The 23,362-nt window shown below is 43.5% G+C and overlaps 1 protein-coding gene across 1 annotated transcript in view; it reads right to left on the bottom strand.

Moving 5' to 3' along the window:
* Positions 1–6,633: 6,633 nt before the first annotated feature.
* The window catches only part of LOC116398032 (contactin-associated protein-like 5), an 85,412-nt gene continuing 68,683 nt past the window's right edge, over positions 6,634–23,362 (bottom strand). Inside the window, exons 18-24 of the mRNA XM_031874014.1 lie at positions 21,415–21,654; positions 19,402–19,629; positions 15,150–15,283; positions 14,489–14,576; positions 14,192–14,392; positions 11,224–11,298; positions 6,634–9,982 (exon numbers count right to left, since the gene is read on the bottom strand). Of these exons, the coding sequence (XP_031729874.1) occupies positions 9,789–9,982; positions 11,224–11,298; positions 14,192–14,392; positions 14,489–14,576; positions 15,150–15,283; positions 19,402–19,629; positions 21,415–21,654 (1,160 nt within the window). The 3' untranslated portion in view covers positions 6,634–9,788. The remainder of the gene's footprint in view (positions 9,983–11,223; positions 11,299–14,191; positions 14,393–14,488; positions 14,577–15,149; positions 15,284–19,401; positions 19,630–21,414; positions 21,655–23,362) is intronic.

The following is a 23,362-nucleotide window of genomic DNA, read 5'->3' as shown; positions in this document are numbered from 1 at the left end:
CAGCTAGGTACATTACAAAGTGAGCTGGAAATGGCTTCAGCTCACATACAGAGTTCATGTTAATGAGCTACCTACTGCTACTCCAGGACACGTTATTTCAGAATGTATGTATGTACTTGTCATCTTTTGATATAAGAAACAGATAACACCATAATATTAAATCTAACGCAAGAAGTCAGAATGTTGGGGGGGAATTGTAGCACTGACAAAATAAGTTATATTAACCCGCTGTATCACAAATAAAAGCACCTCAAATATAATACATATAAATATGTAATATTCACACTTTATGTCAATATCTAATATTGTTTGAATACATATAAAAACCTACATTATTTTCTAAAATGAAGTGTTTATTGATGAGTTGCTACACAAGATGAAACACAATTTGAATACACTCCTTTTGAATGTCATTTTACGTTTCAATTAAGTGAAATATGTTCATTTCCTAAAAGAAAACACAGACAAACAGGTGCTGACATTGGGAGATGTGGATTGTAACACTGTGTTACAATTGCCCTCCATCTTGCAGCCGTGACAAAATGTTGAATGCTAGCAAGCAACACCTGTATTCCCATTGGTTCATTTGTAACCAATTACCGTGAGATAAAATGAATGCAAGTTTAAATTCTCAGTCATCTAAACTTTGGACAGCAGAGCAAAAAAGTGACTTTCATACCTCAAAATTAGAGAATTGGAGAAATTAAAACTTTTCCCAAGGTGAAATGATGCATCTCCTTTTCCACAGGCAGAGAGAGAAGCCTACTGAGCGTGTGCAGAGTAAGTGTCATCACTCTGTCTTGTTTCTGATTGGAGGAATTGAACGTGTTGAAATAACTCAGTCAGACTGCAGTTTGGGAAATAGTCACGAAATGCAATCTATCGGTTTTTGTGTACAGGGACAAAAACTGTCTACGCTACAAAACAAAAGTGAGGTTTGGGCTTAATTATGTTTAGGAAAAACATAATTGTTATTAATTAAAACAACTAGGCGGTGGTAGGTTTGGGCAACAAAACCACATAGCCTTTAACTAGCGTGTCCATCGCTAAAAAGGATCCTCTTTGACTTTCTATTGGCATCGTTTTCATGTTGAGGGACATTCATGTCCTTGTTAACAAAACCACTCGATTTCATTCTGACACTATTTCAGCCATGATACTGGGCTATAAGACTGGAGATATTAAGTGGTGAAGCTGTGATTGTTGTTTTTATTTTAAACTCCATAGGTGTCGAGCTAGAGTGCAAAGCTTGACAGGCACAGCAACACTAGGATGCATAGTTACTGCACAGTATGTATGTATATCCACACTTAAACCTCATGGTTAGTGAAAGATGAGGGTTACATGATAATACCGTCAACAGTGATGCCTTTGTGATTGGATGTTAACCTGCAGCGGCGGGGTTGAACTCGACTTTCACACCCGACTGGATGTTGCCACATTAAATATAATTGCTGACGCAGAATAGCTGCATACAGAAGTAACTGTAGGGCACGGGGTTGTTCTGTACCCAGAGCAGAGACATATGGAGAGAAACTGTTAGCTGAAGATAGAGCCACCACCAGCAGCACAGCACGAGGGGCAGAAACAAAAGGCCACGCGGCAAATCTCTCACACCTATGTCCACCAGCGTGTTGTCAGAAAGCTCTGACAAAGGTAAAGTTAACTATATTATGCATGTTACATACTGTATATGTTGTGCATGGGCTACAGTTTGTCCCCATGACTTAAGAATATCAGCGGCTGGAGACCGGCTCGGGTTGTGAAGATGTTGTCTTTGACTGCTCTGCCGTGAGATTTGAAGGCTCAACTTGTCTTGAGGGCTCGGAGCTGAGCATCAAGACATTGGATTGATAAATATCGGGAAAAAAATTCTGTGATGTGCATAGTTTTGCATTTTGCAGCTCTGACAAACTGTTATGAATAATTAGTGATGTGGTAGGAATGCACATGCAAAGTTTGCATAGTTAAATTAATTTCAGAGTTTTGTCATGTGGGACGCTGCAGCGCACTTAATCCAACGAACCAAAATCACATCAGATAACGCTGCTGTTCTATTCTACAGAGACGTATTTTGTCATTTAATTTGGAGTACTAAAGTTTAGCTGACAAAACGATCTCAACTCAAGGTCCACTTACTCGCTTGTTCCGGAGCTTTCGAGTATCCACATCAGCAGATTGCACATCAGTTTGCTCAGTTGCCAAAGATGTCGAAAACCACCAGAATCCCCAGTTCGTTGTGTAAATTCCCTGCAGTCTCTCTCTTCTTTTCTCTCATGTTTGTACATCTACAAAACAGATTCGTGATGATTTAGTTGAACATTTGAATCTTTATCCAAATGACGGCGAAACTCACGTGGTGGTGAGGCAATGATTTGCCGAGAAAATGAAAACAAAAAGCAATGCAGCGGTGGGCCAGTAAGTTAGTCTTCATCTGTTGAGGAGAAAATCTATTTCCGCCAAGAAGTGCTGCATGCAGCGCTGTCGAGAGCTGTGATGTTGCTGCCAGCAGCCAAGTGTGAGGCTGATTGCATGATCGCTTTTTGAGATATGTGAAGGGCAGTCATCCATACATACACGGACAGACAGACAGAGAAGCCTTACTTTATATAGTTAGAAAATGTAAGTGTGTCATGGTCACTCAGACTTCATTTTTGGCATTTGAACTATATTACGATGGCCAGCTAAGGAAACATTGTAATGAAAATGAAAAATCCCCAAAATGACAATTTATTTGGTCCAGAGATGGTCTGTTGTGACAGTTGCTCAACATTTGTACGAGGAATAACAAAAAAAAAAAAAGTTTGAACATAATTCAAAATGGTGTAAAAATCTACACGGAAATGGGCGTGGCTTAAATTGGAAAGACTCGTCTGGACCCAGAAAATCAATGAAAAGAAAGGAAGCAATATTTTAAGGGTCAAACTAATGTCTTATTCAGCATTCGGTTGTAGCTCCGCCTTCTTGTGTCACTTCTGGTTGCAAAAATGCCAAGATGGCGGAGGCCAAAATATCGAGATTTCAGAACCATTGTCAGCTGTCCAGATCATGTTTCTTCCAGCTAAGAAATATCAGCAAACTGAGATCTGTGGTCTCAACAACTAGAACTAGAGATGATCATACACGCCTTCATCTCTTCATGCATTGACTACTGCAACACACTTTTCTCATCACTCGGTGTATCTGCTCTTAACCGTTTGCAGGTAATTCAAAATGCTGCCGCCAGATTACTCACCAGGACAAATCGACGCTCTCACATCCCCCCCGTACTCCGATCTCTCCACTGGCTCCCTGTAGCATTTAGGATCCATTTCAAAATCCTCACCCTCACTCACAGAGCACGACACGGCCAGGCTCCTACATATGTGACTGATCTACTTCACCCTTATTCACCCGCCCGCCCTCTCAGGTCAAACATGTTAAATTATCTGTCCGTCCAACGCACTCGCCTTAAGACGCGTGGTGACCGAGCTGTTGAGACAGTAGCACCAAGGCTGTGGAATGCTCTGCCTGCACCCCTACGCTTCTCAGATTCTGTGAATTCATTTCAGAATCAGCTCAAGACACACCTGTTTAGACGGGCGCACAGAGACGTCTCATCCATGTTGGTATAAAATGTGCACAAAGGAAGCAGCTTTGTGTCTAGTGTTGAAGGATCCTTGAAGGATAGAAGTGAACACACTTCAATTAGTAAATACGCCAGAATGGCACCAGATGATTGAACCTTTCAGTGCACCAATATTATAACACAGCACACCCAACGTAATGCAAAGTGATTGATCGTTCTAGCTGTGCTCATGTCTATGAACAGGAAAACATCTGCAGTCATTTAAAACATAATGCTGAACAAAAGAGAAAGGAAACAGGTACAGGAGAAGTAGGTCGACATCGAGAGAAAAGAAAGAAGCCATTAAATGCAAAAGAAGTGTGAAAATGTATTCGCTTTTGTTTGTGAGCACAACTCAACGGCACCAGCAGGCCTGCAAAACACAACAAAGTGACACCATATACCAATTAGTTTTCTTTGAAAATACCTGTTCACGCAGTTCTGAATTGATAAGGAGTACAACATTAACACATATACATAAGCTACAAACTGGTTCTGTCATGCGCTTTTCAAAGTCCCTCTGTGCGTTACACTCCTGACATTCTGTTAGCAGAGGATACAGTAAGTATGTGTAAACCATTGTTTGTGAAAGCTGATTTTACTGTCAGGTTGAGCTTGTGTTTCTGTACCTCTACATGTAAAATTACATTTCCTGACATCAGATCCAAGTATAACAGCCTTTCTTCATTATTATTATCATGTCATTCTGCAGGAAAACAGTGGAGAGGGAGTCACTGCCCCAAGCAAGGCAGTTTAAGTATCTCTGGATCTTGTTAACGAGTGAGTGTGAAATGGAGCGAGTGGAGTGTCAGCAGTGATAGCTTTTGATTTACCAGTCCATATACTTTCCAACCCTCACCTATGGTCATGAGCTTTGGGTAGTGGTCGAAAGAATGAGATTGCGCATACAAGTGGCCGAAATGATCTTCCTCTGTCGGGCATAGGCTGTATATAAAAAGTGGGCGTAGTCATCGTGATGTCACCCATCGGTGCCGTTTGGAAGCCTTGAGTTTCGGCTATTTCGCTGTTCCCATCTTGGATTACGGCCATCACCATGTTATTTTTTTTTGTAGCCAATGAAAGGAAGTAACCATATTTCGAATGCGGAGGAGTGACATAGAGATGGTGTATACTTCTCTGGTAGCGGCAGCGACCTGTCAATCACAGTAAGCCCCACCCTAAAGCATCTCCTGCTTTATGGTCTGTGTGACTCTAAATGGACCATAATGTACTAAATGAACATCATGCTGTATTGAAGAAGACTTGAAACTAGAGATTGAGACCATAAACTCATGTTTACAATGTTTACTGAGGTAATAAATCAAGAGAGAAGTAGAGTCATTTTCTCATAGACTTCTATACAACCAGAGGAGTCGCCCCCTGCTGGTCAGTAAAGAGAATGCATGTTGTAGGGTGTCTGGGCTCAGCCTTAGAGATAGGGTGAGCAGCTCAGACATCTGGAGGGAACTCGGAGCAGAGACGCTGCTCCTTTGCGTCAAAAAAAAGGTGTGGTGGAAACCTGAAAATAAGATTGATATCTAAATTGTCTTTCAAGAGTTTATTATAGCATTTGCACATGGGCTCAGATTATATAGAGATCAATCGTCTCCACAGAACAAGAGTGCAGCACTAAAGTTACATCTGGCTTTTATACCTTGACTCTAAAGGATGTTGGTGTCATCTGCTTAAAAGTAGACTGTTAGGAAAGTAAAGAAAAAGGTCTGCGAAAGGTTAAAGGTTATTTCGCAGGGTCCAGTGGAGGTGGTTCAACATCTGATCAGGATCCCCCTGGACGCCTCCCTTTAGAGGTTTTCCAGACGAGTCCAACTGGTAAGAGGCCGCTCGGTAGACCCAGAACACGCTGGAGGGATTATATATCTTGTCTGGCCTGGGAACGCCGCGGGGTTCCCCAGGAAGAGCTGGAAAGGGATCTTGGGGAGAGGGACATCTGGGATACGTTGCTAAACTCTGCGGCTTCCACTAGCAGGCTGAGGATAAGCAGAAGATAATGGATGGATCATTATTTCATTGATCTTTGTATGCAGCAACTGTCCACCGAAGTTTATTTTATGGATATGCGAGGCAAGGCAATATTCATCAAAATGAGTACAGGATATGATTGGATCAACTGAAAATAGTTCATTAGTTTTATAATATTCAATACCGTTTCCCATGTAATTGCCAAATTAGCATAAGCATGGTGTACTTCACATCAACTGCCATGATTCATGACCATTCTGTGCAACTGCAACTCAATTATACTCCAAGCCATCAAAAGTAATTTCACTTTTAACATTATAATTTTAAATGCCCTCAAGTCAGCGGTTGTGGAGTCTGACTGTTTTGCACTGAAAGCCCTTTTCAACATGATTTCGGTCACTTACTTAGGATAATTGTCTATCAGTATATCTGTTTTGATGAAATTTGAAATTTCTGAATTTCTTGACAACGGCACAATGAGAAAGTTTAGACTTCAAAAGGAGTAACTGTTGCCAATTTACAACCTTTGTATCAAGATGTATTCATTATTTCCCAACCCTTTTGCAGCTATATTTAGAAAAATGAAACAAGCGATACATATTTTCACCTGCCAGCGGGGCACAACATGGGAGCTTCATGCAATCCCTCTCCAGATCCCAGGAAGGATGTAAATCCCTCACCGGCTTCCCACCGGCAAACAATGTTGTACTTGGACTGAAATGACTGCTGGGCTGCCACAGGGAGAAAGACACAGACGTAAACGCCTTTAAACACCGTACATTCGGAGCATTAATAGAGCTCAAACTACTATTTGCATGGTCCCGGAAGCGTAGCACCCATCCTTCGGTTCCCCCTTCAGGTAAACACTGTTAGCACGTTTGCCCTAGTTAGCACCGTTAGCACTGTTAGCACTGTTAGCTACCAGCCATTAAGAGGCAATCAAAATGCTCCAGATTTTGGGTCTTGCACCTTGAAATGATCTTAATTACAACACATGAACCTGTTTAAAGCTGTTGAAGTCAAGCCATTTCACAACAGAGAATTAATCAATATATTCACTTTTATTATTAAATTATACATCTATACAATAGATCCTTAATAAAACTGCAGCTATACAAATCATTAAGAAGTAACCACGTGATATAACCCATTGCAATATAACCAAGACACTCTGAGAGGTATGTATTCATTCACTGATAACTGGAGATCACATGTTGAGACATACTTGAATAACAAGGACATGCACAGATGGGGCCCAGATGATCCTTTGACCATGCCACTACCTCGCGTCACTTTCAGTGACGTGAGCTTTAGCCAGACAGAGGCGGAGCTTCAGAGAGGACGATAATGTTCATCCGTCAGTCCATCGTTGCATTGGTCCAAAAATCGGAAAACCAGACTGAAATATCTTCACAATTGTTGGATCGCTTGCCTTCAATTTTTGTACAGATATATATGATCCCAAGTGGTTGAATTGTAATGACTTCATTCATTCATGACAGGATACCCAACGAAAAAATACAATTCCCGTCAGCCTCAGATTCAGCTGTTCTTTGGGCTTAACCCTTATTTTTAGCATGTTCAGCTCAAACTACTACTGACACCGACAAGGACAGCTAACCTGCGTTGGAGCAGCTGAAGCCAGTGGACAATGAGCTAAATCTGTTGAGCTGAGCCCAACAAGCTGATTTACAAATCTAGGTAACATCGCTTTCCCTCTCGCACCACCTGCAGGTCAAACTTAGTGTTTCTAGCCTCACAAGTGGTAAAGATCTAAAAAAGAAACAAAAAGGAACGTCTCCACTCTTCATCCATGCTTTTTGTTCTCTGATGTTTAATGTGCATTACAGGACCACTAGGAAGGCTCTAGACGTTTTGCCTCGTTTGTGTGTTTATGGATTTCTTTTTTTTTCTTTCTCAGGATCAACCAGTGTAAGATGTATATAAAAAGTAGTCAGCTAGAAGTATATAGAAAACATCACTTATCCCTGTAATCCAGATAATAAAGAAACATATTATGTGGCCTTTTTTTCTTGGTTGCAAAAAGCTCTAAGCACTGCTGGCCAGCGCTGCAAAATAACAGACACACTAAACTTTTGCATCAGTTTGGCGTACAGTTTCAGTTTGGCCCGTCATATCGCCGAGCTGGGGGCTGAGATACAAGCATTGCAACTTCAAACAGCGGTACAAACTCACTCAAGTACTGTGACAAAGTGTCGTAGAGCAGGTCGCAACCCTGGAGATAAGTGTAGCTGTGCGAGCTGTTTTCATACTACTGCAAACTTGACTCGCACGGCTGGTTTAACCAGTCTCCCATAAGTACTTGCCGAGGTCAACGCTTCCTGTACGTACCACACTGCTGCCCGTTTGTCAAAGAACACCAAAGATACCGCTTGAGAGCTTCACGCTTTGCCAGATTTAATACCAGTACCAGTAGATGCAGGTTTTGTTCCTGTAGATGTTATTACTGGCTGCCTGCAAAGTTTGGCGAGATTCCTGACTGTTCGGTCGATGTTTACAACCCTTACTGCTTATGTGACTGCTTTGTATATATGTAAATGTGATCATCCTCTCCATTAGTTATCCCATTTCTGCTACCTTCGTGATTCAATGTACATAATTGCCTTTGAAATCGTACATACTTTAAAAGGTGCAACGTGTAAGATCTGGCCAAAATTTAGCTTTGACTTGCATCCTTGCCTCGTCCCTCGTCCCCCAGTTAGCGACCTCCAGATAGCAGTTAGCTTAAATGTAGCAGCAGTGCACTGATCCCAGGGATCTGCCCCAACTCTCCCCCTGATCAGGGGCCTTTCTGTTGACGTGTTACACAGATTAGACCCCGAGCCAGCCTGATGTGACTCCCCGTACTGGGGTTTTGTGGCGGCTAAATGCTAGTTGCTACAGCTAACCGCTTGTTTTCTCATTCGTTTTTCATTTTAATACACAAAGCATCAAAGTGTACACGGGCCGCACAGTGAAGATTATAAGATAGCAGTGTTACTTTAAGATGCAGGTACTTTTGCCGTGCTGTTTGTCAGAAGTTGGCTTTATTTTAATATATGATGACTGCACATTTAGATTGTATGAACCCAGCAGTGAAGGTGAAATGCTTCCCTCTATTTTATTGGAGCAGGTGGCCGGATCTCACACATTGCACCTTTAAGATAATAATTTAAGAATTTGCACAATTAAATAAAATTCAAAAGTTTTCCGCTAGAAATCCCGACAAAATGCACGCGGTCTGAGTGGTGTGCAGTGCTTACTTTTGGGACAAGACTTGAAAACCTGAAACACTTGAAAGTGTTGAGTTACGGATCTGGTTCGCATCCAGTTGACAGACGATTAGAGGATTTCGGTTTGTCAATTTCTCTGCTACTTCAAACAGGCGGTGAAAGGAACATCACTGATGGTCAGCTGGCCGACGTTGTGCATGAGAGGGGAACTCAAATCTCCTTTTTTATTCTATGCAGAATGGGGTTTTTGCAGAACTGAATGACAATAAGCTCCTCTCTATGTAAATGCGATTGCTTTTGTGCAAATCACATGAATAACTTCTAAAATGTTCAAATAAAAACTTGTATGCAAATTAGGCACTCATACAGTATAGGCAGTGTTGTCCCCCTTTTCTTCTTCTAGAACATTCACCACCACTGGAAAAAAACAAAGACAGCAGCGAGTGCACGCATATCTTACAGGCCTGGCCTACATCTCCTGACTCGCAAGGTACAGTTTAGTGAGTCCCGCTGCGATGCGGACGTATCCCGCAGTTGAGGGGTTTCAAACTAAATATTTTAAGTTGTGCGCATTCAGGATGGACAGCAGCTTTCGCTCACTGCACCTCGCGGTGACCCCTCTTCGTCCACCCCCTCTCCAGGACATTCACCTTTTGCTTTACACATTTTTGCGACGACACAGCAGCTTGATTCTGACAGTTTCACCAACATCAAATACACTAACAGCTGTAAAGACTCAGCCACTCGCTTGAACCGGAGCGTTACGAGAGTGGACTACAGGCTGCAGGCTTTTTTTTTTTTTTTTGCAGTGTTCCTGGGAGACATTTCCAGGTCACGTGGATGTTTTCTCGTAAAAAAAAATAATAATAAAAAAAAAAAAAATTCCTGCAGCAGCGCGTCCACCTGTTAGTCCTTTATACGAGAGAGGTAAGTTCGTGGCTGTTCGGTCCACAGAGTGCAGGACGCAGTCAGATGTAGTACTCCTTCACGTTCTCCCTGACTGAGTTGTGGAGGTGCAGCTCTGTCCTGTAGTCCGTGTACATGCTGGGTCTGTTCTCCTCTTTGATGCTGCCGCTCCTCTGGGCCCGCCGCTGCTGATAGAGGAGGCGGCTTACCACAGCCAGAGCGCACACGGCGATGAAGACCACCGCTGTGACCACACCTGAGAACACAGCAGGACAGACGCATTAGGGGGACACCAGGGGACAACGCTGCTCTGTCCACATTACGCTTCTTGTGATCCGCATCTAAAGCGGTCACTGTCCATTTGCTTTGACTCGGTTGTTGTGGAGGTTAAAGCATTTTTTACAGTTGCCAAGACACAAAAATGGGTCCTTGTGGCACAATTTATTATAACCACTAGCTCATGCAAGAACATTTACCAATTCTTATCCTAACTTTCTCTTACTTTGTTTCCATACGGTGGCCTCGAGTGGTCAGATTTAGCAAACGCTCCGAACTTCAGGTAACTAAATGTAAACGATCAGCGTGAACATGATGAACGCCACCTGTGCGTGAATGAACGTGCGTTCATAAGAATAGTAAACTGGCAGAATTAACACCCCAATAATACCATATAAGACTATAAGACCTATAAGACAATATATACGACGCGTGTCCTATATTGAAGTCCTGCTTTCGGACATAAAGGAAAGTCTATAATTCCTAACAGCAGAACTAAAGGTGCTGCTGAATTCGAGGAATGGAGGAAGAAATAGCGATTGCTGTTAACGTGGTGTCACCTGAGGGTTGTAGCCTACCGTCGCTGAAATAAAGAAGAAGAAAATATGATAAAACCCCATCCTATGTCTGTATCTCGTCACAATATCACAACACTGATTGAGAAGTTCTTAAAGCAGCATCCCCCAACAAGCTGAATTCAAAGTTATTTACTGTGTTGCAGGCTCTTAGGCTCCTGTAATAACATTCTGTGTAAACACCAGTTCATTCGTTATCCACCAACTCCCCCTGAACGCATTCATCCCTTCATCCTACATCTAACCGTGTTGTTAGATCTAAAGTGTATTTCAGCAACATGTTCAACTATTCCTTTCAATGATGTCATTGCTCTCGTACTGATCCTGCAGGTCAGCTCGGGGCATTTCTCAACCACAAAGTGAAAGGAGACGAACAAATACAAAGCAATGTTTCCCTGTTTAGAAATCCTTAAACATCATCATCATCATCATCTTCTCCATCATCGATGTCAATTCAATTTCAAACAGAGCTGCGTGACTGGCAGTGATGACAATGAGCCCGATCTAAAGCTGAGTTATCAAGAGACCAGGAAAACAAAAAGAAGAACGAAGATGCAAATAGAGGGAATGACAAATAACAAACAGTTGGGACTCATTTTCAATTAAGCAAAGCAAAATAAACCAGCAGAGAAGTGAGAGAACAGACCTGCTATCACAGCCAAATCCTTCTGGGTGCTGCTGCCGTGCTGCTCCTTGTCTTTGTTTGCTGTTACAGTTTGATCTGGAGGAGCAGAAACAGACACATGAACAGACATTAATGTCCCGTCATACAGGAGGCGAATGTCTGCCAGTGAGATCTCTGGTTGTCTGGCTGACACTCCACTGCCAAGCTCCAGAATAACACTGAATTATGTTACATAATAATCAAATGAAAGGTGCTTTTCAAACTGGCCCCTGTTTCCCCATGTTTCTGCGTCTAAGTGTTTGAGGGGGAACGCTGCAGACGGCAGCTGCTAAACGAGCTGTAATGTAATCTCTGGGGGGCAACTCCTCACCGTCAACGTACGACCACTGAAGGTGTTTGTTTCTGCCACTGACTGGCTCAGATTGTTATTATAACTGTAAGTGTCTGACGACGTTATGGGAAGAACCCCACAGAGGAATAAAACATTTGTCTTTACCTTTGGTTTTCTGTTTGTTACGCAGCCGTGGAATGGTGAGAGGAGTGTCTGTGTTCGTTGGAGTACAGAAAGTGTAGCTTTGTGTCATGGCTGAATATTTTGATGATTTCAACATATGTGGATGCGACTCAAGATTTCACAACGAGGCTTTTCCAAGACGAGACACAAAATAACAAACAGACGGGATCGAGAGAAAGGTAAAGAAAAAGGTTTTATTTCTCTTTAGGGCCCTTTCCATGATGTTGTCAAGACACTTAGAATAACAGTCTGAGCCAGTCAGCGGCAGAAACAAACACCGTAAATTGACGGTGGAGGGCTTACAACAACACTACAGTCGAGTACAGACACCACGGTTGACTCTACGATGGTCTTGAGACCTGCATGGATGTAATTCTTAAAGCATACAAAATAAATAATCAGACAAATAACTGGATGAATGAGACATCGGAGAGAGACACTCAGCTGATGTCTTGGTCGTGCTTTGGCAGCTGTGTGCAGCAGCAGCAGCTCCATTCACTACACGTCCTGGATAATATATACATCATAGATGGTTGAAGCACAAAAATTAAAAGTCTGATTAAACGCTCTCTCCTCTTTGGCAACAATGAGCACTTTTAGTGGACATTGACGGTGAGGAGTTGCCCCGAGCCCGTTTAGCGGCTGCTGTCCCTCAATACTGGACCCGTTTCAACAATAGCTGTCCTCATTAGTCACTTAGGCACAAAGGAAAATGAAAAATACCACAGTTATGCATTTCACTTCTGTCCTTAAACGTTTGCATTCCCCTATGTCTCTCTGGTTGGTTAAGTAACTTGCAAATCTGAGCAACATGGCAGTCGGTAGGAGGGGGTTTTGATGAAGAAGGGTTGGCCGACCTGTGTCAAAGCGTCACACTGAAGGCATCGTGGTGGCGAATAAGGCCTGAAGCGCGGCGCTGTTTCATGTTATAGCTCCAGGAGATGAGCCCTTCCACGTAGCTGCCTAAAGCACATTCTTTCATTACGCTCTGAATGAGAAAATCTCATCTGTGCATCCGCCAGCTCAATCTGGTGCCTCGAACAGACGGGACAATTAGGACGGCAACTGAACTGTGTTCATGTTTTACGGTATATATATTTATTTATATGATGTGGCAGTGTGGTCAGATGTAAGCAAAGCCCAGAGCCTGTCCATCCTGTCGGCGTCGCTGCTAACTACGTTTTTATGTCAAAACGTCTGTTGCTGTTTGCTGCACACCAAAAAAACAAAGATTTGAGGACTAAGAAGACATTTGTGTCGCTGGTAAGACAGCTCCTTTGGTAAATGCATGTGTTCTGCCAGACAGACGACCGAAAAACACAGCTGGAATGTGTCTGGTTTTAAAGAGACTGTCATTCAATTCACAAGTTACAAGTTACTTTTAAAAAGTGTGACAGCTCAACAGGAAGCAGATTAGACTGCTAGTTCTGCTCCCAGTTGATTTGTTCATTCTCAGAAAGCCTGGGGCGTGCGACACAAAGACCAGTTAGTGGGTTAGCAGCCATTTTGTTGAGGCTTCTGGTTTACAAAACCAGGTCACTTATAACCAGGATTGATCATCATGGTACCGCATGCTGTTTTAAGCTACAACCTGCTCAAAAGAGGTCCACCTTTTCCAAAGTGATGAGATAGTTTCACAGCAGAGCAGAGAGAAGTGGCAAGACAGAGACAAATAGCGAAACAGCAACAAAACAACGAGGGCATGAAATCTAGGTAGAGGGGGCGCCCCATGTGCTCAGGCTGAGTCCTCAGCAGTGGCCCCAGTTTACATCCGATCCATCCCTAATCCTGTCCATCCTGCATTATCAATAAACCGCATTATCTTTTAACCGCTTATCCTGTTCCGGGTTGGAGGGGGGGGGGCTGATCCCAGCTGACATTGGGCAGGTTGCCTGACTATCGCAGGAGATAAAGACAGACAACCATTCATGGTCACGTTCATGCAAAGGAGGACATGCAAACTGCACACAGGACCGTCCAGCCTGGGATTTGAACCCTAGGCCCCTCTTGCTGTGCAGGGACAGCGCTAGCCACCACAGTGCTAGTGCATCCCTTGTACCATCTAATAAAGTCTATAATATTCCCAACGAGACATTCGGGCTGCAATTCTCTTTTTTTTTTATTGTTGATTAATGTTTCAATTGTTTCTTTCCCTTCAAATAACTTGTTTTGTCAGTCACTCATCAGATAGGTCATGTAGAACGGCATAAAGAAAAGCAGCAAATCCCAACATTTAAGAAGCTGAAACGAGAACATTTTTGCTGAATAAATAACTGGAAAGATTTTGTCAACAAATAATTGATTAGTTTCACCTTTTTCCATCTCACTTGCAGGCCTGAAGAAAAACTAGAAACAAAAAGTGCAGCACACTCTGGCTCCATATCGCTTTTATTCAAGTGACCTTTCAACGATCATGAAGTGTGTGTGTGTGTGTGGGCGAGCTAAACAGCGGCAGCGCGCGTGTGAGTGTTTCACCTTGCAGCGTGTGCGAGGTGGACTCCGCCAGCGCTCCACAGTTCGATTGCACCAGCGGACCACGGATGGTCACAAGCGAGCTCCCGCGGTTCGTCAGCGCCGCCTTCAGCGGTGCGACGTGATTGAACTGGACCGAGGAGAGGCAGCCGATGAAACCTTTGGAAGCCGCTTGCGTCACTTCCTCGTCGAGGTTCTCCCTCCCTGCAGAGATGGGGGTCGGGTGGGATTAACAGTAATTAACGGATCAAAATTGGTGATGACGTGAGCAGTTTTGTGAACATGGTGGGAGGGACTTACTGGTGACTTTGCCCAATGTCAGGGACCTGATTAAGATCAGCTCTGCATCAGATGACAGTGTGTACTTTCTGTGGATGTCCTGGTCGATCTGGTCGAGCGGAGAGAAATCAAATAACAAGGCAATTACGAGAAATCTAAACCGAGGTAACACCAGCAGCAGCAGCAATACAATATGGATTGAGCCTTGTCTTCTTCTACAGCTTCATGACACCCATATCCACCCACAGTTAGCTTTGAAGCCATTTAGACCGCTCGCTTCTGCACCCCCACCCCCCCTATGCTGACTCAGTTGCATCACTTAACTTGATGATCTGCAATAAAACACTGCAGTGATTTTGATTGCGTCCACCTCCGTTTATAAAATTGCAGACAGTGCTGCATGTAATAAGCCTGCTGATCACACGGAGAAGAATGGATTTTTATTACAGTGGGAGATTCATTTCAACACCATTTCTCTATTGTTATGCGTTTAGACAGCAGGTAGAAAATTCAACTCTAGTCACTTACTGACGTGTGATGAAGTTCGATGAGGCTAAGAGTAGGGCTGTGCTTCTTTCCATGGGTAAGAGGGAATGCAAAACGTATCGCGAGGTAACAAACAAGTATCACTAGGTGGAAGAAGTTTCCCACCGTGACCATTCGAGGCGTTCACACCGCTCACCTGTACATAGAGGTTTTTTCCCACTCGGTGGATTCTGATCCGATGGAGTCGTCCGTCTGCCAGGTTGGTGAGGACGGGGCTGAACACATCTGGACTCCTGTCGGTCTGAAGGTGATACCAGATCTGCAGACTCCCTGGAAACAAAGCATGTGAAGACATGTAAGCTTTCCTCTGATCCCCAAAACCCCACTGGCGGGATGGAAAAGCATGTTTTCCTTTAAACAACCGCCAGCACTACACTGTTCATCCGAGCCAGAAGCTGTAAAAAACACAATGATCGTCAGATTCTTGTCTTTCCTAATGTCCTTCATGTGCAATGGATGCTTCCAGCAAGAAAAGCCACCAAAACAAAGCTTCAAATTGTGATATTTCATCAAAAACACTTTATTCTACGTGTCTCATTGATAATCTCTCCCTGAATAAACCGTTTGCTTCAACCAGATCCTGTAAAAAGCATTAAATGATGCGCTCGTCAGTGCAACTAGGAAGCCATGATTGATTCTCCTGAGACCAACAGTCACGCGACAACAATTCCATGAAACTTTGACTGAACTCCAGGCTGCTGAACACAGAGTGGAGAGGAGAGGAGAGGCTAGCTCAATATATCTACTACATAGAGCCTCCTTTTCCAACACTTTTGAGCACTTGGAGAAATGTGGCAGAACATCCCACAGCCTCGGTGCTACTGCCTCAAGAGCTCGGTCACCACGCGTCTTAAGGCGAGTGCGTGGGACAGACAGAAGACCTAACACGTTCGACCTGAGAGCGGGTGAATATGGGCGTATGTAGTTCAGCTACATATGTAGTTGTGAAGTAAATAATCAAGGAAATTCAACTTGCATTTGTTTCTTTTTTATAATTTATGGCACAAAAGACATTTTTGATTTCTCTTTACTTCTAGCCATGGTTATCTTGTTTCCATAGGGGTGCAGGAGACATTATAACTGAGCTCAATGCAAATTTAAACACCACAGACTCAAGTCCAGTCCACTGACATGACTTCAGGGCTTCAAGTATGCGAGCTTCTCCTTATGATGCCTCATAGCAGAAGAGAATACACTGATTTACCGAAATGATGTGGCTGCTCACATATAAATAGACCGCTATATCTAAACTTCTTCAATTGCCTTTTGAGATATACAAATATTTATCTCTGAGCTCTTGTCTCCCACACAGAAAAAAAGAAGTCAATATGTGCTCAGTGTTCCTCCCACACACACAATCTCTGGCAGATCAAAGAGTCAGATAGCTATGCATTGTCAAGTGGAGCCGGGTCAATATTACAATTCCCGGTTTGTAGGTGAAGGGCTCTGCGTGGTGATTCATTTCAAATCCTGAGAGTGCTCCTGTAGACGAAGGTCACCGCGGATGAAGTGTCTCCTTCTGCCCTTCAGTGTTTACAGAGACCCGAGGAACATGGGAGTTCTGTTCTACCACAAAAGAGTGACTTATAGGACACTGACACTGACTCCGACTAACAACTGCTCTGTCACTCAATAGGATGCTCTAAAGTTTGGATGCAGCTTAAAGGCTGTCAGTTTAAAGCTTTGAGGCCTTTCATGTGTCGGAAGCTGACAACGCGGAGATACCGCGCTGACAGCAGGAAATACTCTGCAGCAAGCGAGGACCTTTCTCTGAAATCTTCTCCAGACTTAAAGTGGAACAGTTTAGTCCAATCGCAGTCGGGTCTTTTTGTGTTTGTTCTGTTTTTCTATTATTTGCAGTCTGAAGTCTTTTTATCTCTGCTAGGTGTAAGCTATGAGATCACGAGTTCAGTCGTGTGAGAGCGTGCGTGCATGCTCTTTCTGTCTACGGCTAATCTCACATACTGCTGGACCCATCAGCCTAATGTTTTTCTGCTCATTTTTGATGATGATGTTTGCTCAAAAAAGCTCTTTTATTTACTGTTATATACCGTCACTGACTGCTGACTTCTCGCTCCTCAACTGCTGCATCAGCAGCAAAAGACACCTCCGGCAATCGGCAGATTAATTCAATAGCAGATATGTTATGATCCACTAAAGTTAAAGGCACGATAAAAGATGATGTTTTGTTATCTTTGCTGCCGTCTTGACTTAAAGGGAGGTGGGAAGGATGACTGATGGACATTCAACTCTTCTTTGTCTGGGGGAGGGAAGGAGGAGACACACCTGGCAGAGATCTGCACTCGACTGAGTGCACCTTTCTTAGTTACGAATCTTTTCCTTTGGATACACAACAACCTTTCACTGTGCATCTGGACCGGTGTAACGTATTGGACTGTAAGACTCACAATGATTAAAGACGCAGCGGAGGCTAAATCAATTCATTAGCCCGTAATCAGTTTGTGTGGGGGCGGCTCCGGTATTATGTTCACGCTGGCTACTGCAGCACCAGTAAGAAACGCATTAGCTGCCTGTTCACCGTCAGCCTCACTTTCCCTTCTGCTCAACACCATGAAAACAAACCTGAGATTCACCAATGTGTTAATGAAGTGGACCCTCCGCCCCTTGAGACATCCCAGGTGTCACGACATGTTTTAACAGGCAAATCTGCACATGTCCTTGCAATCAGTCCTTGCCAGAGGTTAAAAATATAAAATAAAATAACTCCTCTGGTTGCTGAAGTGCAATGAGATTATGATTCATTCATTTAAGTGGATTCTTCTCCCTAAAAACTGGCGATCTGCAAGTGAACTCTGGCGTATCTCGCCTGTAGTGCGAGTGTAAAGTGGACCGGCCCGCCGTCAAAGGAAGCAATCTCCTGTGTAATTATGCAAAAAATGAACAGGTAACCATGGTAACGCAATTGTGTCAGCTGGCGAGAGCGGGGATTTTCCGTTATTATCAGACACTGAGCTCGTGCCGGCGCTGCTTTGGTCCCGTCTCTCTACCTGTTTGTCATTATTTGACATTCCAGTCGAGTTGCAACTAACAACACAAAACCCACCGCTTCTTTGTCAGGTTAAATAAATGAATATTAAACGTTGACTTGTTATTCCAGAAACATATTTGTACGATCTACCCGTATCATAACTCTGATGTGGAGCCGTTTTACAGTCAGACAGAGGAGGCTGGCGACAGACCTACAGTAGAGTTCTCCATTTCGGAGCCTCCGGCTCTCTGTTCCCTCAGAGATCAGCTCTGTCAAAACACTTTGCTATCGGTCGACGATGCAAATTGTCAAAGGTCACCAAAGTTTAAATATTTGCCCTGACTCCACAGTAAGAAAATAAAAGACGAAACAATTGGATTGATTTACTTCAGCCCTGTGAGCAAATCCACTAATTGCCAAGTGGGTTATACAAATTCACAATACTTGACTAGTTTGACAGCTGGTTTAATCACTGAGCCACTTAGCTGGAAATAAAAAACATAGTCCATGACTGCTCATCCCAAAAAGAAAACCCTGAAAAAAGAAAGCACTGGTGTGACCTCACTGTCCTCATGGTAATCAGTCACTTCAACTGAGAGCTGCAGATCTGAGGGCTTCACACGTCAAACAATATGTTTGCATCCCAATCTTTGCAGCCATACGATGTAAACCACAAGCTGCTACTGTACGCAGCGGTGCTTTGGTGTATGTCACTATGGAAGACGTGTTTGCCAACAACGCGGTTGCTAAATTTATCTGGATGCTGTGTAGGCTAAGTTACTGTTTTCTCCACATCAGCGATGAAAGCTACAGATGACATTCACAGTATGTAAATACAGTACCTCAGTAGAAAAGGGCACTCAGCAGAGTGCAGACCTCTGACAGGTGTGTCGAGGAGATATTCATCTTGTATCGTGCCTAACATTAGCGGATCATAACATAAAGGGTATGGAATTAACCTGAAGATGCTCAGGTTCAAAACAAGACCAAACTTTTCAATTGATGTCTGTTTTTGAGCCGTGACAAAGGCCAAACACCCGACTGGGTAAGGCTTGTTTTCAGTTGAGCAAATTGCCAGAAATGCCTTCTTGCTACTGGAGGTGCTGTTGATCACTAGTGGACCCTCGAGTCAGCAGTCTCTGTCGGTATTAAACAGTCACCGCAACCACGAGAGGTCCTTGAGCATGCATAAGTCATAAATGGGCATATAAAATATTATTCTCATGGGTTTAGTAATATGAGAGATTAGCCTTGGACACACACACACACACACAATTGAAGGCATGATCTCCCCACAGGCTTACGCCTGGCGGACATAACTATATATGTCACGGCCATGAGTTATTACTGTGTCTTTTTTTCTTCTCTTTCATACTATGAATGCGAGACCCGTACGTACCGTTCTTGGCCAGGATGACAGCGATGTATTGCTGGCTGAAGGTGCTGACAGTGAGCAGCATGGCCGGTCTCTGGGAGGTGACGAAACTGAAGGCCATGTCCTCTCTGGCCCTGCTGCTGCTCTCTGTGGAAACACTGGAGGCCTGCGAGCGTCTGTTCTGCATCACTGAGAAGGGCTCCTGGAAGGTGTAGGTCACCGAGGACTCCGTGTCGAAGGACACCGACACCTCTGCAGGACACACGGAGAAAGACAGAAATGAAGGGGTTTCAGTGCCAGCAGCTCTCCGTTACAACTGTTTTTGCAATCCAGATTAAAAGACTGAAACCAAACTCACAGCCTCCAGATGCTGCAATGCTCATTACACCTCAAAATGTAAAAAAGTGTGAGCAGGAAAAACCAACGCAACTCAATCCAAAGTGGGGTAAAAAGTGTAGTTTGTGCCCAATGGGTAAAATGAAAATCTGTCCAAAAACAATGTATCTCTTCAGCGATGCAGCGGTGTGTGTATGCAGGTACACGAGAACTCTCTGGGCATTCACTGTATATTTACTGAGTACCTACGAGATCGAGGCTGCAGCAGAACATGATACTGTGTTCGGTGGTCTTTTCCACTCAAATTAAACTTCTGTTATCTCGCTGTCTTTCTGCAACACACACTTGGTAGAGGGATATAAAATGGATGAGTTGATGAGCTCATCATGTGCACCGCACCTCTCCAAATATGAAGCGAACACGTCAGAGCACATTATCAAACTGTATCAAAGAAAATATGATGATTCAGTCAACGCTTAACAAGACATGTTTAGGCAACCAAGATGTTCATTTTGTTTCATGAAGTAAAACACACTGTGAAAAGGTTAAAGTTGTAAGAAGAAAACACGGACAACTCTGTGGTGACGACCTGGAACAGTGTAGTCCCGCCCTAAAGCATCCCCTGCTTTATGGTCTGTGTGACTCTAAATGGACCATAATGTACTAAATGAACATCATGCTGTATTGAAGAAGACTTGAAACTAGAGATTGAGACCATAAACTCATGTTTACAATGTTTACTGAGGTAATAAATCAAGAGAGGAGTCATTTTCTCATAGACTTCTATACAACCAGAGGAGTCGCCCCCTGGTGGACACTAGAGAGAATGCAGCTTTAAGGCACTTCAGCATTAGCTTCATTATTCAGAACTGGAGGTTGCCTCCTGGTAGTACCACAGTTTCTGCTGGTTGCACATCCACTGATCTGTAGGCAACGGCTTCATATCATTGCTGGGTAACGTACTGATATATTTATACACTAAATAAAGGCCAGAAAATAAAATTGACACTAAAAAAAACATACTTAAAAAGGCAACATTCATTTAATCAAACCGTTGCTGTTAAAGTGGAGCACTTTCATTGTGTCAGAACTTCAGAGCCATCACGTTATCATACATCTGAAAGCATTTATCTAAGAGCTGCATTTTACACCTGAAGGTTTAACTCCCAGAGAGACACAGATCAGAGGAAGAGTCCGTAGCCTCCAGGTGACATATCTGATAGGCACCACAACAACGCAGCTGAGATCCAAGTTGTAATAAAGCAGAAAGATCTTTGAACAGCAGTCGGATTAACTGTATCCTGGCATGGGTGCCGCTTTCATAATCGACACGCTGAGCGAGAGGAAACAGTGCAAATAGTGCAGTGTGGTCTGTCACATTTGCAGCCAGAATTTCCATCTCTGCGTCTTCAGAACTATATCTCTGTACATATAGGATCCGTTAGCTCAGCCTGCTGCTCTGGTGGGGCTCGGCTGTGTCGGGTCTGTGCTCGTAGGAGATCATTTGGTTTAATGCATTTTAAATGTTCTCGGAGTCTGGAGCCAGGACAAGTATTAATTGCCTCTTGCATCGCTTGCATTTTTATCGATGCGCCGTAATGGAATAACTTTGGCAATGATCGATTATTTATTTGTTGTAATCTACATTAACCCGTTTAATTACATTAAGCGTGGAGCGTTTTGTTGTCGATCAGGACTCACCTTGGTTACAGGTGGTCCCTCCGTAGGCCGACTGGGAGCAGTCGCACACGTAGCCGTTGCTCTTCTCGATGCACCTCCCTCTGTTGTGGCAGAGGCTGGTGGAGCCGCTGCAGTAGCCGGGACATCCGGAGGTCACGCCCGGCGTCATCTTGGCCCTCTCCTCCAGATCAAAGCTCACGCCGTTGACGGTCAGAGTCCTGATGCAGCCCAGGAAGCCCCTCTGCTGGGATGCCGTTCCTCCTGTGAAGAACAGCTGTGCTCAGATGCATCTTTGATATTTTTATTCCCTTAAAAGCTGATGAGGATATAACACAAACACTTATTTAACTCCACTCGAGAGCAACTCTGTGGGCACTGGAGCATGTGGAATCAAATCAAGACTAAATATAAACATCACTGTGAGCTGATAATTAATGCTTCATAGAGGTGGCAGACTGATGACTTTTCTTATGTAAACGTACACATTGTTATTCAGTGTGGCTTTGTGGCACAAGGCAGTGAAACTGCCTTGTGCCACAAAGCCACACTGACTGTAATCCTGCGGGCTTAATAATAATAATAATACCAATAATCTTCATCGAAAAGTTTGGTGCGCTTCTCCTCACACAGTGTTGCCAACAGCAGTGTGAAAAATACCTTCAAACGTGCGGCCTTATCAGGAATAGTGTGCTTTGTATTTTTCGGAGAGATTCGCCCAGTGGTTTTCCCGAAAATCCTAAAAAACGGAGCAAAATCGCCCCATTGACTTGAATGGGGTTTCGACGTGAAGAGAGCAAAAAAAACACTTAACTTTGGGCCCATATTGACTAGCCGTACCTGAACGTAGAAAGATGATTCAAAGTTTAAAACGTAGACAAAACGCTGCACTTTATTGAGCCAAATGGACATTTTGATAGCTAGCACAGTTTTCATGAAGTCGCAGATTAAGTTTCAGGAAAATTTTGGGTCTGTTTCAGATTTTATAATGGGTGTGTATTGCACGGCTCGTTAAGCGCTAGAGTGAGAACATAACTGTCAGAGTGGAGCGGAGCAGGAAAATATTCTGTGATTTTTCCAAATAAATTGCTCTAGCTCCCACAATGTTTACTCTTTATACCCCATTTTTTGGCCAAAACGTTTGGAAATGTTGTGCTGGTCGCAGTAAAGTGTCTGTGGAATCCAACAGATTTACACATTTGACTCAAAGAGCCGCAGAGCGACATGAACTCCAACAAACTGCTTCATTAGACTCCATGTTAAATCTGACCACTCATTTCTCAAAGAAAGCAGACGGTACCAGTTTTGCATATTGCTCTAGAGCTCACATTTTTAACACCACAAACATAAAAAACACATCTCCACGTTTGCCAGAGTCTTATCTCTCTCACGGTATCCATATTTTATTGATTAGTCTCATGGTTTTGGTATAGAGGGCATATGTTTGACAGGTAGTTTTGTTGGAAATCACTGTTCACTCTCTCTTAATTAGCCTCTAACACACAGGTGCTCCAATCACCAACATGCACCCAAGCACACAGGTGTTTATATGAGCTCATTAGTGATGTTGATAAACACACAGAGACACTGAGACACACACACACATACACTCCTCTCCCTCTGTCTCTCTCTCTCTGTGTGTCTCTCTCTCTCTCTCTCTCTGTGTGTCTCTCTCTCTCTCTGTGTGTGTCTCTCTCTCATACAGTCATTCAGGTCTTGGAGACCCCCCCCATTTTAAAATAAAAGCCGCACACACAGATCAGAGTCTCTCTCGCTCTCTCTCTCTCTACACACACATCCACACATGATATTCAAGGAAAGATCATTAGACCTCCTGTCTGCCTGTCTCAATCACTCACCCACTCAGTCCATCTAACTGTCTGTCTGTCTGTCTCTCTCTCTCCCTCTCTCTCTATCATACAGTCATTCAGGTCTTAGATATTTTTAGAGGACTTTTCCCCTCTCACCCCCC

This window comes from Anarrhichthys ocellatus, unplaced genomic scaffold (genome assembly GCF_004355925.1).
Source record: "Anarrhichthys ocellatus isolate YVR2014 unplaced genomic scaffold, GSC_Weel_1.0 scaffold77, whole genome shotgun sequence".
NCBI classification, from domain to species: domain Eukaryota; kingdom Metazoa; phylum Chordata; class Actinopteri; order Perciformes; family Anarhichadidae; genus Anarrhichthys; species Anarrhichthys ocellatus.
The sequence above is the reverse complement of the archived record's forward strand: the minus strand, read 5'-3'. Positions and strand labels throughout refer to the sequence as shown.